At 36.5% G+C, this 13,895-nt stretch overlaps 1 protein-coding gene across 4 annotated transcripts in view; it reads left to right on the top strand.

Moving 5' to 3' along the window:
- Rabep1 (rabaptin, RAB GTPase binding effector protein 1) overlaps window positions 1-13,895 on the top strand; it is a 96,464-nt gene that overhangs the window by 20,291 nt on the left and 62,278 nt on the right. For 3 of the 4 annotated variants that reach the window (XR_007345686.1, XM_015505908.2, XM_048798371.1), the window contains exon 2: window positions 12,478-12,606. The exons of the other annotated variant lie outside the window; for it this stretch is intronic. Coding sequence is in view for 2 of the 3 variants with exons in the window: in XM_015505908.2 (XP_015361394.1) it covers window positions 12,478-12,606 (129 nt within the window). In the remaining variant the exon portion in view is untranslated. The remainder of the gene's footprint in view (window positions 1-12,477; window positions 12,607-13,895) is intronic. 4 annotated transcript variants of the gene reach the window in all.

The raw sequence follows: 13,895 nt of genomic DNA on the forward strand, positions 1-13,895 counted from the left end.
CTGAGCTATACCCCCAGTCCTTTTTATTTTGAGACATGTTCTTGATAAGTTGCTGAGGCTAGCCTTAAACTTTTGATCCTCCTGTTGCAGCCTCCTGAGTCACCAGGATTACATGCATGTGCCACCATCTCTGGCAAGTTAGCTAATTTTGATGAGCAAAAAAATATTGTTTAAATTTATTTCTTTGGTTTCTGTTGGAGTTTGGAGTTATTTTGCAAGTTATCTTTTTACTGATATGAGGAGCTTTCTGCACAAGGACATTACTCCAACCTTTTTTTTCTGATGGGGGGCTGAAATTCTATTGCCATAATTTGAGTTGGTTTGTCAAAATCATCAAAGGAAAACAAGCGATGGAATTGTGGGATTAATGTGGACATTGGTACCCTTCATCACCTAATGTGACTGTGTAATTGATGCAAACATTGGTATCTATGGACCTTGTTTATTTTTTGAAGATCCTTGAAGATTGTACAGAAGACACTTAAAGATAAAGCTTTTTCTTTTTATTCCCATAATTAGAATATTTCTTGTTTGAAGATAAGAAAGTAGAAGCCTTTTTGTTTGAGTATTATTGAGAGACCTGGTTGATTTGGAACAAGAAATCAAATTTATTTACTTGTGACTCTCTTCTTAATTAACAAAAAAAGTTTTTAGAACTTTAACTCTGGCGACATGCGAGCCTGAGGCAGGAGGATAACAAGTTTGAGGCCAGCCTGGGCAACCTAGTAAGACCCTGTCTCAAAATAAAAAGGGTTGGGGTTGTAGCTCAATTGACAGAGCACCCCTGGGTTCAATTCCCAGTAGTACCAAAAACAAAACACTCCCAAACAACCCCCCAAGTAAAAACCTCTCAAACCCCAACAGTATAATGCCCTTATTTCTATAGAGGAAACTAATTTATAATTAAATAATCTGTATTTCATGTAAATGAACAGTGGGAATACATTAAAAGAACACCTTTAGGAGAGATGGTATTATATTTGTAACTCCTGCTCATGTGATATATGAATCTTCTATATTAGTGTCTTATATTAAATACTTGTAGTCAAAGAGAAATCCAACTAGGTCAGTTCAACATGTCAGTGTTTGAACTCTGCCACTTATTAGCTATATAACAACAGAGAGATTATTCAGTCTCTTAGGGAATATTTTTGTGTAACTGGGGGTGATGATGCCTGCATTGTTCATTGTTTTGAAGATTTATTTAGCCAGTATATAAAATTACTTTTCTGACACTCAATAAAGAGCTTTGTTTGGATTATTTAATCTTTACATCCTAAGCAGAAGTACTATTAACTGCTCCTATTTTTGCATATAGAGCAAAGGAATCAGTTTATAAATGGTAGAGCTGGGATTCAAATCTTAATTTAATTCTGGAGCCTGTTTTCCCAACTATTATGTTATACTGTTTCCCATATAATACGAGGCATATCATTGATACTTAATTTTTTATCTCCTGTTATTTTCTGTTTCATTTTTTTGTGCAATACGGTTAATACTGCATCAGTAGTCTATTGAACATTCACTCACATCCAGTCATCCCAAAATAATTGCCCTAAAAATACTACCTCTTCTTTGTTCTCCCGACACTTAAATCTTAACATTAGCATTCTGTCCTTGAAACTTCTTTGACCTGTTGGTTCTTATGTTCCCCTCCTTAGACACACAGTTAATCTTCTTCATCCACATGTAGGTAAGATGGGTATTTCTTAAAATTCAAATCCATATCTATGAACTTGATATTTCTGAAAAGCTCATAAATAATGCATTCAACTTTCTTGTAAATAAAATATGATCCTCGTGTTTTTATTACTTATTTATGATGAACTTTTATTCTGATAAGTAATCCGTGGTATAGAATATGTAGCTATAGTGTAACCTTTTTATAACACAAGTGTGGGGAAAAGAATAATTATGTCTACATTTAAAATTTTGTGTTAAAGGATAATAAATACATGGGGAAGTTGATTGTTTTTTGGTTTAATCAAACATGGTTCTAAGAGATGGTTTTTGTTGCATTAGGCATTTCCCCCTAAAAATGGTAAAGATATTCAGAATATTTTAATCCAACTACAATTTTATATTAAAAGAAGTTAATAAGGGCATATGTGTATATGTGTTTTTTGGTGGTGATACAGGGGCCTTATCCATGCTAGGCAGGTACTCCGCCAAGCTACATACCACCCTAATAATTAAAAATTTTAAATTAGTAGTTCTCTATTGTGAAGTATATGTGTGTGTGTGTGTATGTATGTATGTGAATGTGTATAATGCCCCATTAACTGGAATGGTGGAGCAGTGGTATTATATGGGTAAATTATTTTTTGGTAAAACCCTCAGGTACAGAAATGACAAAATGGAAATAAAGATTAGCCTGACTCCTTTGTCTTATTTAAAAACATTTTTATGCTGGGCACAGTGGTACATGCCTGTAATCCCAGCTGCTTGCATGTTCGAAGCAGGACGATCACAAATTTGAGGCCAGCCTTAGCAGTTTATCAAGGCACATGAACTTAAGAGTAATCCTGACTCAAAAAATAATAGGGACTAGGGATGTAGCTCAATGGTTAAGTGCCCCTGGTTCAATTTCAGGTTACTCGCCCCTGCCTGCCAAAAAAACCCAAACAACAAACAAACAAAAACCAGCTTTATGTGGAACTTTTTAAAGTTGAAAATATTCACTTAAAAAGCAAAAGATTAGTATGTAGATTTACCACCTTCCACATGTCATGATTGTTAATGTTAATGAACAATAGCACCTCCATATATGTATTTTATATATATACCATATATGTGCACACGTACACACACACACCCGTGTATATATACTGGGGATGGAACTTAGGACACTTTGTCACTGAGCTACATCTCTAGCGTTTATTTTTATTTTGAGAAGCCATCTTGCCCAGACTGGCCTTGAGTTTATAACCCTTCTGCCTCAGCCTCATGGGCTGCTGGGGTTATTGGCATGTGCCATCACACCTGGCTTCTATAGTATATTTCAGCTGTATAATAGATTCTAAAAGAATCCTGTTTTAGCCCTTTTCATGGTTACATTGTCACTGGGTGTTCCATTTGGCAATACATATGATGATAATAAAGGAATAAACCCTGCAATACGGTTAATACTGCATCAGTAGTCTATTGAACATTCACTGACATCCAGTCATCCCAAAATAATTGCCCTAAATATACTATCTCTTCTTTGCTCTCCTGCCCCTCATTATTATCCCAGACCTTCCTGTTTTCCCTTTCCTGAGCCTACTGATTTTTTTCTCTATTTGTATTTCCATTCTTATCTTTTCTATTATACTGCAAAAAAACTATTAATTTTTCACAGTTATTTCCCTTTTGTATTTTTGCTTTTTCTCAAAGTATTTTTTTTTTACTTGTGTGTCTTAATTTGTTATCTTGCTTGAATACAATTTATGGAACATTTGAAAATGTGTGGATTATTACACGTAAGTAGCTTATGAGCATTTTAGAAAGTAAAGTGATATAGTTGTTACTAGAATGAATCCCCAGAAAAAGTTGGACCAAATGAACATCTTCATTTCTTAGCAGAATTAAGAACCTGAAATTGTTAATAACAACTATTATTTGATTGTATTTATGTGAAATTTTTAAAAAAATATGCTGTGTTTAATGCTCATAATCTGTGATACTGTGCATTTTAATAATGAAACCTAATGCAAAAAGTTTAACCTTTCCAACATTTGGCCAACTTTCTCTTACTTAAAAATTTTGGTTAGCTTACTTTTTAATTTTTTATTATTTTTGGTACTGAGGATTGAACCCATGGGCCCTCTACACAGAGCTATATTGTCAGATCTTTTTATGTTTCATTTTGAGATAGGGTCTCACAAAGTTGCTTAGGATCTCGCTGAGACTGTCTTGAAATTTATAATCTTCTTGCCTTAGCTTCCTGAGTCACTGGGATTATAGGCCTGCACACCACTCCTGGCACTTTTTAATTTTTATAAAGTCATGGGTAAGAGGAAGAAATATATTTTGATAGTAAAGATGATTGGATAGAACAATCTTTATAATATATTAGTATTAACCTCTACTAAGATCTCATGATAATGTGCCAAAATCCAAGCTTAAAACTTTGCAAATAACAACAACCCTCCAACATTACTAAAACTATACTAGGGTTAGGTTGGAGAGAGTGTTGGCTTAATAGCAGTTTAAGTGGAAAGGATTTTGAGAACAGTGTAAGATTATGTCAGTCTTGTGGGCTAACATTAACAATGTGGAGTTGTGGTCCAAAACAAACAAAAAACCCCACTAGGATAAGCTTACTGAATATTATTAAGAGTTCCTGTTGGTCATGTGGGTTTGCCCTGCCAAAATAAATTTTCAAACATTTTAGTTCCTGTTGATCATACCTGTGATCCCAGGGACTCAGAAAGCTGAGGCAGGAGGATCACAAGTTCAGAGACTAGCTTCAGCAATTTAGTGAGCCCCTAAGCAACTTATGGGACCCTGTATCAAAAAAATAAAAATAAAGCCAGGCATGGTGGTGCATGCCTGCAATCTCAGCTACTCAGGAGGCTGAGGCAAGAAGACTGTAAGTTTGAGGACAGCCTCAGCAACTTTGCAGGGCCCTAAGCAATTTAGGAAGACCCTGCCTTAAAAAATAATAATAAAGGACCGGTTAATGGGGCTTAGTGGTAAAGTAACTCTGGTTTCAATTCCCAGTACAAAAAAAAAAAAGGTTTATTTTTGTAAATGGGCAGGACAAAAGGATGCATTTTCTACAAGTTGTCAAAGTCAGGTGTCTTTGGGATTATATGAATTGAATTGAAATGAAATTATGTAAGGTGGGACAATTTTTTTCTTGCACTAAAGAACTGATTATCTTTGATACTATGGAAAAACTGAATAAGATTTGATTACCTAATACCATCTGTTTTTTCAAATATTGTAAAATGTTTGGTATGTTAATGCAATTACCTTTACGTGGACTACTATTTGTCTGTCATGAGTATTTGTTAGAGAACAGTGTAAGATTATCCCTACCATCCCTACCATCCGCATTGTACTTTCTCCTTCCCACCCTTCCTCTGTGAGGTATGCTATGTATAATTCAGTGGATTTACAGTAAATAGTAATCACTTTTATTGTTAGAAAAGGCTGGAGTGATAAGTTTTAGAGCACACATGAGAGCTTGCTAGGTGGAAATGTTTGAAAATTTATTTTGGCAGGGCAAGTTGGCTCATGCCTGTAATCACAGCTAACTAGGGAGGCTGAGGCAGGAGGATTGCAAATTCAAGGGCAGCCTGGGCAATATAGTGAGACCTTGTCTAAAAAAAAAAAAAAAGGCACTGGGGATCTAACTCAGTGGTAGAACACCCTGGGGTTCAATTCTCAGTATCACTCCCTGGCACTTTCCATCTCCCTCCTTGCTTCCTGCCCACAGTATTGATCTCCCTTTGATTTTCATTAGACCCCTGCCCCCATTTTCCTTTATTTTTTTTCCTCTCTGTTTTACATAATAAGAGAAAACATACATAGTAGTCATCCTAATTTACAATCCCACTAACAGTATAAAAGTGTTTCTTTTTCTCCATATCATCTCCAGCATTTATTATTATTTGTATTCTTGATGGCTACCATTCTGACTGGTGTGAGATGAAATCTCAGTGTAGTTTTTTTAATATAATTTTTTAATATCTTTATTTTATTTACTGATTTGTATGTGGTGCTGAGGGTTGAACCCAGGGTCTCGCACGTGCTAGGCAAGTGCTTTACCACTGAGCCACAACCCCAGCCCCTCAGTGTAGTTTTGATTTGTATTTCCCTAATTGCTAAAGATGTTAAACATTTTTTTAATATATATTTGTTGGCTATTTGTATTTCTTTTTTTGAGAAGTGTCTGTTTAATTCATTTGCCCATTTATTTATTAAGTACAGTGTTTTCCTTGTTAGAAAATGTAGTAATAGGATGTAGTGAGGGGCTTAAAAATAATTCCAAGTTGTTGCAAAATTAGGAAAAATAAAGTATCTAAAAATTGTTATTAGTTTTGACCACAAACTGGGTCCTTTTTCTTTCTTAGAATCTTGTAATGAATAAATGAGACAAAGCCTGGATTGAGCAGTAAAGAAAGGGTATTCTTGGCCAAAAAGAATGGAAGCTGGAAGAAAGGCCCCCATATCAGCTTCTTGACCCTTGGATGTCAGGAGGCTATGGATATAGGGTAAAAGAATGAGGAGAGAAAGGTTAATAGAGGGGAGGAACATTGATGTCTTTTCTGAGAATAGATTGGGATGTTCAGGGATTCAGATGCTCTTTTTGTTCCTTTTGTGGCTAAAATAATTTTTTGTTGGTGCCTTTTAATTATAACAGTGGGATTCATTACATTATTATTACATGAGCACACCATAATTTGCTTTTATGGTTCTTTTTTTTTGTAGCCATGGCATTTGTCACTGTGTGGGAGAGGTGTGTGTCTGTGTGTGTGAGAGAGAAAAAGAGAGATAGCATGCAGATAGAATTAAGTGAAATTAGAGGTTGTCTGGTGGTCATTTTGGCAGCCATCTTAGATATTTATTTATTTATTTATTTGTACTGGGGATTTTTAGTACTGGGTACAGAGATGTACTGAGCTAAATCTCCAGCCTTATTTATTTATTTATTTATTACCACCCAGGGATTGGACCCAAGGGTGCTTTACCATTGAGACATATCCCAGTCCTTTTTACTATTTTATATAGAGAGAGTCTTGCTGAGTTACCTAGGGCCTTACTAAATTGCTGAGGCTGGCTTGAACTTGCAATCCTCCTATCTCAGCTTCCCAAGCCACTGGGATTACTGGAGTAAGCTACCATGCCAGTCCCCTTTTTATTTTGAGATAGGTCTCATCAAATTGCTGAGGCTGTCCTTGAATTTGAGATCCTCCTGCCTCAGCCTCCTGAGTCCCAGGGATTATAGAATCACTGGGATTACAAGTGTACACTCCCTTGCCTGGCTAGATTGAACTGGTTCTGACTAGCCTGTCTGAAAAGGAATTTGTGGCTTCAGGCATTCTGTTGCAAATATAAACAAGATTAGAGTGGGATAGAGATTCAACTAGGTCATGTAGGCAATATATTGGGTAACCAAAGTATTGGCTTTTTCCTTTATGATATTCTTCTTTTTTCTTTTTCCTTTCTTTCTGTATTACTGTTGCTTAATTTACATATTTTCAGTAAATGGTATAGTAATTTTTCCCTTTAGATGTCAAACATTAAGTTTTCCCTTTTTCTTATTACTTAAATGAAGGTAACAGTATATGGAATGTGTGGGATGACTCAGAAAGGCTGATGACTAAAACTCTGAACTGGTAAATTTCAGAAGGTTTAGTACTATTGAAGGCTATCATTGACACTAATTAGTTTGTTCATGATGCTGTGAAATACATGGTATAAAAGAAAAGTGTGAGCTGGAAGTCTAAGCATGGAACTGAGTCAAAATCATGAGATTGGAAGTGACTTCTGGTCTTCTGTGGCTACATACAAAGGTACCTAATCACTCTGCTTTTCTTTTTTTTATTTATTCATTACCCCCCCAATCCCCCAGGACTAGGGATGTGACTTGGTAATACAGTGCCTTGCATGTACAAGGCCCAGGGTTTAGTCACCAGCACTAGGGATGAGAGTGGGCTGGAAGATGCACTTAATACTTATTCCCTCTCATCAAGTGATGAGCTGCACTGCCTCAGGACTCTGCCAACAAGTTACACACCCTTCATCTTGGACCTTCAGGAGCCAAAATAAACCTCTCCTTGTTAAACCTTAAATACTACTAGTTTAATAAATGCTCATAGTTTTCTATATGCAATGCTAAGTACTTGAACTATTATCTAATTATTACCATGTTAGAAAAATAATGCGGTATTTTGTGTGATGAGAGCCGTTTTCAGTTTGTTTTGTAGTTGCTTGCTAATGTGTTATACTTATTTGTAATTTTGCCTTTGTTCAGAATGATTGTTGATTTTTTTTTTTTAAGACATGATAGTAAAGGCATTCTTATAAGAAGTAGTTATTTGGGTCTGTCAGTATTTATACAATTGTAGTATGTTAGAAGTGCTTGAGATATCCATGTTATTTAAAAATTAACAGCAAAAATAAAATGAGAATAAGGGAGTTACTTGGTATACCCTCCAATGGATCGTGATTCCTGGAATTGAAAACTGTCCTGAATCTTACAGAGAGCCAGTAAGATGTGTGGGTAAAAGCCAGAATGGGGTTGGGAGCAGTGGAGAAACACATTTAATTTTTGGCTGCAATTTTTTTTTCACCCTTTGGGTGGTACTGGGGCTCAACTGAGGAAGATTCTACTTCGAGTTATACTTTCAGTTCTTGTTTCTTTCTTTTTCTTCTATTCTTTCTTAATTTGGTTTGTTTTGCTTAATATGATATTCTCAAATTCCATTATTGTTTATTTCTTTCTTTCATTTTTTAAAAATTTTGTATTGAGACAGGATCTTGCTAAGTTAAGCAGGCCTTGAAGTTTTGATTCTCCTGCCTCAGTCTCCTGAGCAGCTTTATTAAAGTAGTGTGCTGCAATTTTATTTTATTTTTTTGGGCACTGGATACTGACTCTAGGGGCACTTTACCACTGAGCCATATTCCCAGTCCTTTTTTTTGTTGTTTGTTTGTTTGTTTTTTGAGACAGAGTCTCACTAAATTCTTAGGGCCTCGATAAATTGCTGAGGCTGGCCTCCAGCTTGCAGTCCTCCAGTCTCTACCTTCCAAGGCACAGGGGTTATAGACTTCTGCTAATTTTGTGTTGTGGTTTCATTAGCCTTGTTTGACCTAAATGTAATAATGTTGAATGGCAGGCATTTTGTGCATGCATGTCTGTGATTTGGTGGAAGGTAGGGATTGGGACGGGGATGTAGTTGTTAGGGAAAGAAAGAGGAGAGGCTCTTGTTTTTTCTTCAATTTACTTATTTATTTATTTGGTAATAGGAATTGAACCCAGGGGTACTTAACCACTGAGCAACATCCCTAGCCCATTTTATTTTAAGACAAGTTCTTACTAAGTTGCTGAGGCTGGCTTTGAACTTCTGATCCTCCTTCCTTAGCCTTCCGAGTCACTGGGATTATAGGCGTTCACCACCGCACCCAGCTTTTTATTTTAAATTGATAGAAAAATATTGTGTGTTTTTATCATGTCCAACATGGTGTTTTGATGTATACATACAGTGTGGAATTGTTATCTCTTTTATTCACTCCTCAGAGCCTCTCCCTTGCTCTTTTTTCCTCCTTTCTTTTTATGGTTCAGAGGATTGAACCCAGGGTGCTTAGCCACTGAGCCACGTACATAGCCACTTTAAAAAAATTTTTATTTGAGACAGGGTCTTACTAAGTTGCTTAGGACTTAGCTAAGTTGCTGAGGGTATCTTTGGACTTGTGATTCTTCTGCTTTATCCTCTTGAGTTACTGGGATTACCAGCATGTGCTGCCAGGCCAGGCTCCCTTCCCTGTTTTTGCAGTAATTAAGAGCTACCGGTAATAATAAAGTGTTAAGGCTCATTCCTGTAGTCCCAGTGATGGTGAGGTTGAGGCAGGAGGATTGCAAGTTTGGGGCCAACCTCAGCAATTTAGTGAAACCATGCTTGTCTCAAAATATAAAAAGGACTGGGGTATAGCACACTGGTAGAGCATCCTCAGTTCAATCCCTAACACGAACAAATAAAGTGTTTGATGGATTAGTTATTTATTTAGCTGTTGTAATTTAACGATAAAAATACCAGCAGAGATAAAGATCCCAGAGAACAAATTTCCTTCATGATTTTACATGGTAAAAATAACATAATCTGGCCAGGTGCCAGTGGCACACACCTGTAATCCCAGCTGCTCAGGAGGCTGAGGTAGGAGGATCTTGAATTCAAAGCCAGCCTCAGCAGTGGTGAAGTGCTAGCAACTCAGTGAGAGAGACCTTGTCTCTAAATAAAATACAGAGTAGGGCTGGGGATGTGGCTCAGTGGTTGAGTGCCCCTGAGTTCAATGTCCAGTACCAAAAAAAAAAAAATTAAAAAAATGTTAAAAAATCACATATTTTCTCCTTCTGATATATTCCCCATCTCTCTCTCTCAACAAGTTTTTAAGCCTTCATATGAGGTCATTGCTTTAACCTGAAGACTCTAGATATTTGTCCCTCACAATGACTCCTTAACTGTAATGATATATAACTCAAAGCAGTGGTCATTTCCTCATTTTGCCATGGGTTATATTAATAATGATAAATTTAGTGAGGCTAGTTTGTTATGGAAATGAATAAATACCGATTTTAGTTTTTATGTATTATCAGAGAAGTGTATACCCTCATTGTAGAGAACTTTGCAAAGTATAGAGAAGCAAATTATGAGTCATAATTCTATTATGTGTAGATATATCATTCATATTTTTCCTAGTCTTTTTTTCTATGCATTATAAAATTAGCTCTGAATTAAATTGAACAATGGGCTGGGGAGTAGGTATGCCTTCAAAAATAATCTCAGATCTTGGTAAAAATTATAGGCAAGGGCTGGGACTGTAGCTCAGTGGCAGAGTGCTTGCCTAGCATATGTGAGGCACTGGGTTTGATCCTCAGCACCACATTAAAAAAAAAAAAAAGACAAAGGCATTCTGCTCATCTATAACTATATTTTTTTAAAAATTCTGACAAATCATTATCCTAGGGTAGTTTATAGTAGGGAACTTAGACCTCTTATCCAAATAATTAGTGGCTAATTAGTACTGATGGATATCTCCTGAAGGGATTATGGTCTTAAGGTTGGGCTTCAGTTGGAGCAAAGGAGGAGGTCAAGAGTATGTTCTTCAGCCAAAACAGTCGCTGGACTTGGCCAGAGCAGGCAGTCATTTAATGAGTTTTGGCCAAATTTAAAGTCCCTATGACAAAAATGTGTCCCAGACCCTGCCACACCATGATCAATGGTAATTTGAAAACCATGTAATCTTTAGTGTTTTTGAGATTTCATACAGAATGAACAGTTCTTTATTCTTCCTATTTGATTTTGATTTCAGAATACTGTTAATGAATTTCTTTGAAACTGGAAAAATAGTTCTGACTGGTATGGCTGCTCCAATCAGGGAACCCATTAGATTTTGTTTGTAACACTTGAGAGAAACAGGAACTAGCAGTATTGGCAGTGGGCTTCATTGTAGGATAATTGTAGGATAATTACCTTAAATAATCCAATACTTAATTTTAAAAGTGGATTTGTTACCAGATAAGGTCTGAGGAGATCCCCAGAAGAGAAAAAGGGACCTCAGCTCAGTTCTGGCAGGTTCTTGATTTATATCATAGAATGGGATTTGAGGGTACACATATTATTTGGAAAGCATGCCTTATGTGGTGGTATATGCCTGTAATCCTACTGACTCTGGAGGTTGAGGCAGAAGAATCTCCAGTTTGAGGTCAATCTCAGCAACTTGGTGAGACCCTGTCTCAATAAAAAGGGGTAGGGGTATATAACTCAGTGGTAGAGTGTCCATGGGTTCAATCCCCAGAATCAAAAGGAAAAAAGGAAAGCAAGATTTATTCCGGAAAGCAAGCCAAGGTGTGCCAGTATTCCAAAGTGAGCCGTTTTTGGGGGTCTCAGGCTTCCTTTATTTTTTTGGTACTGAGGATTAAACCTAAGCACACTTTACCACTGAGTTACATCTCCAGGCCTTATATTTTTTATTTTGAGACAGCATCTGATTAAATATCTTACGTTGGCCTTGAAATTCAGATCTTCCTGTTTCAATCTCTCCAGTCACTGGAATCACAGGTGTGTGCCATTCAGCCTGGCCAGGTTTCTTTCAAAGGAAACCTTGAAAATGGGGAATATGAAATGTGTAAGGGAGTGGTGTCAGCCTAATGATTGTGGAGCACAGAGCAGGTCGTGGTGGTCTGATTCTTAGAATCTTCAGACTGTACCCATATCATGGGTCTCTAACAATCTCTCTGTAAGCTTCTTTTAACTTGTGTAAAAATATATTCTGTAAGCAATAAGGTATATAAGCACTAATTAACTGGACTTACAGTAGTTTAAGATTTATTGGACCTGTTAAGAATTCAGGCCTGCAAGAAAACAGATGAAGGGGTGAAGGGAAGGACATTTATGGAGTTTTTAGATTTAAAGCTATAGGCCTTCTTTCTTTCCTTGTTTCTGTCCTTTCTACCTGTTCGTGTTTCTTCTATCCTACCTCAAGTTGACATTCTGCCAATTGTACAAAAGAACTTTGGAAGCTATTTTGGGATTTGGCTTTATGTGATTCTCTGTTTATATGCTGTTTTACTATACATGACTCATTCACAGTTTGTTTATTAAGTTTAATAGAAGTTTTAAAATGAGAATTTCTAAGAATATAGTAGATCTTGGGAATAGCTTGACTACTTGTTCCATGTATGGCATTGTTTGGTTGAAATACTAATTTATTCTTGTTACTTAATTTGTAAACAAAATTACTTGTTAACTTAGTTTTTTTTTTTTCCAGTTTCTCTTCAGCAACGGGTAGCAGAATTGGAAAAAATTAATGCAGAATTTTTACGTGCACAGCAGCAGCTTGAGCAAGAATTTAATCAAAAGAGAGCAAAATTTAAGGAGCTATATTTGGCTAAAGAGGGTAAGTTTATAAAGTCTCCTCCAAACCCTCAAGCTAAAACTGCCTTTAAATGTTAAGTTTTTTGGTAGTACAGTGTTAATTTTGTCATTGCATAAAGCTTGATTTTATGTGTACTTATAACAAAATAATACTATTGAAAAGGCCTGATGTGGTGGCACACTCTTGTGATCCCAGCTACTGAGGAGGCTGAGGTGAGAGGATTGTAGGTTCAAGGCCAGCCTCAGCAAGTTAGTGAGGCCCTAAGCAGCTCAGTGAGACCCTGTCTCAAATTAGAAAATAAAAAAGGGCTGGGGATGTCGCTCAGTGGTAAAGTATCCCTGGGTTCACTCCCTAGTACACATCCCTTCCCCCCGAAAAAAAAAAAAAAAACTATTTAAAGGTTAGGGTTAATAATGAAATTGAAAAACAAGTGGAACATGCATTATTTTTATTTTTTTTCTTGTTTTCTGATCTTAAGTGTTGATACTTAATCCTGAGACTTGACACTTTCAGTGCTCTTGAACACTTGAGGTATATCTCCAGGACCGTTGGCATTCTAATAATAGTTTTTAATCACGTTATATCAAAACTGACATTTCATGGAATTAATATGACAAATGTTTGGTAATTTTTCAGTGAATACTTAAGTATCTACTCTGAGACATTGTACTTAGGTGCTGGGTATACAGAAGATGCAAGATTCATATAGTTCTTTAGCTGGATTGAATTTAAGTGAGGAAAAGAGATGTAGACTAAATATGTGGAAAGTGTATAGGTAAATATATGAAAGAACATGATAGGGGACCTAATTCAAAAGGTTGGGATATTGACTTATAGTAATATGGATATAGTTTCCATGTCTTACAGACCCAGGGCTCTCAGAGTGTTATTGTAGACAGCATTATCGGCATCACCAGGAAAAGTTGTTAAAAATGCTCAATTTTGGCAGCGCACAGTGATGCACACCTATAATCCTAGCAGCTTGGGAGCTGAGACAGGAGGATCGCGGGTTCGAAGCCAGCCTCAGCAACAGTGAGGTGCTAAGCAACTCAGTAAGACCTTGTCTCTAAATAAAATACAAAATAGGGCTAGAGATGTGGCTCAGTGATTAAGTGTCCCTGAGTTCAATCCCCAGTATCCCCCCCAAAAAATATGCTCAATTTTGGGGTCCCATCTCACATTTTCTAAGAACTGGGATTAGCATTAGGTTGGTGTTTTCTACAAGCTTTCCATAGTGATTTAGATGCATGCTAAAATTTTAAAACTGCTTTAGTCTAGAACAGTGCTCTCAAACTTTAACTTGGATAAAA

This window comes from Marmota marmota, unplaced genomic scaffold, assembly GCF_001458135.2.
Source record: "Marmota marmota marmota unplaced genomic scaffold, marMar, whole genome shotgun sequence".
NCBI classification, from domain to species: Eukaryota; Metazoa; Chordata; class Mammalia; order Rodentia; family Sciuridae; genus Marmota; species Marmota marmota.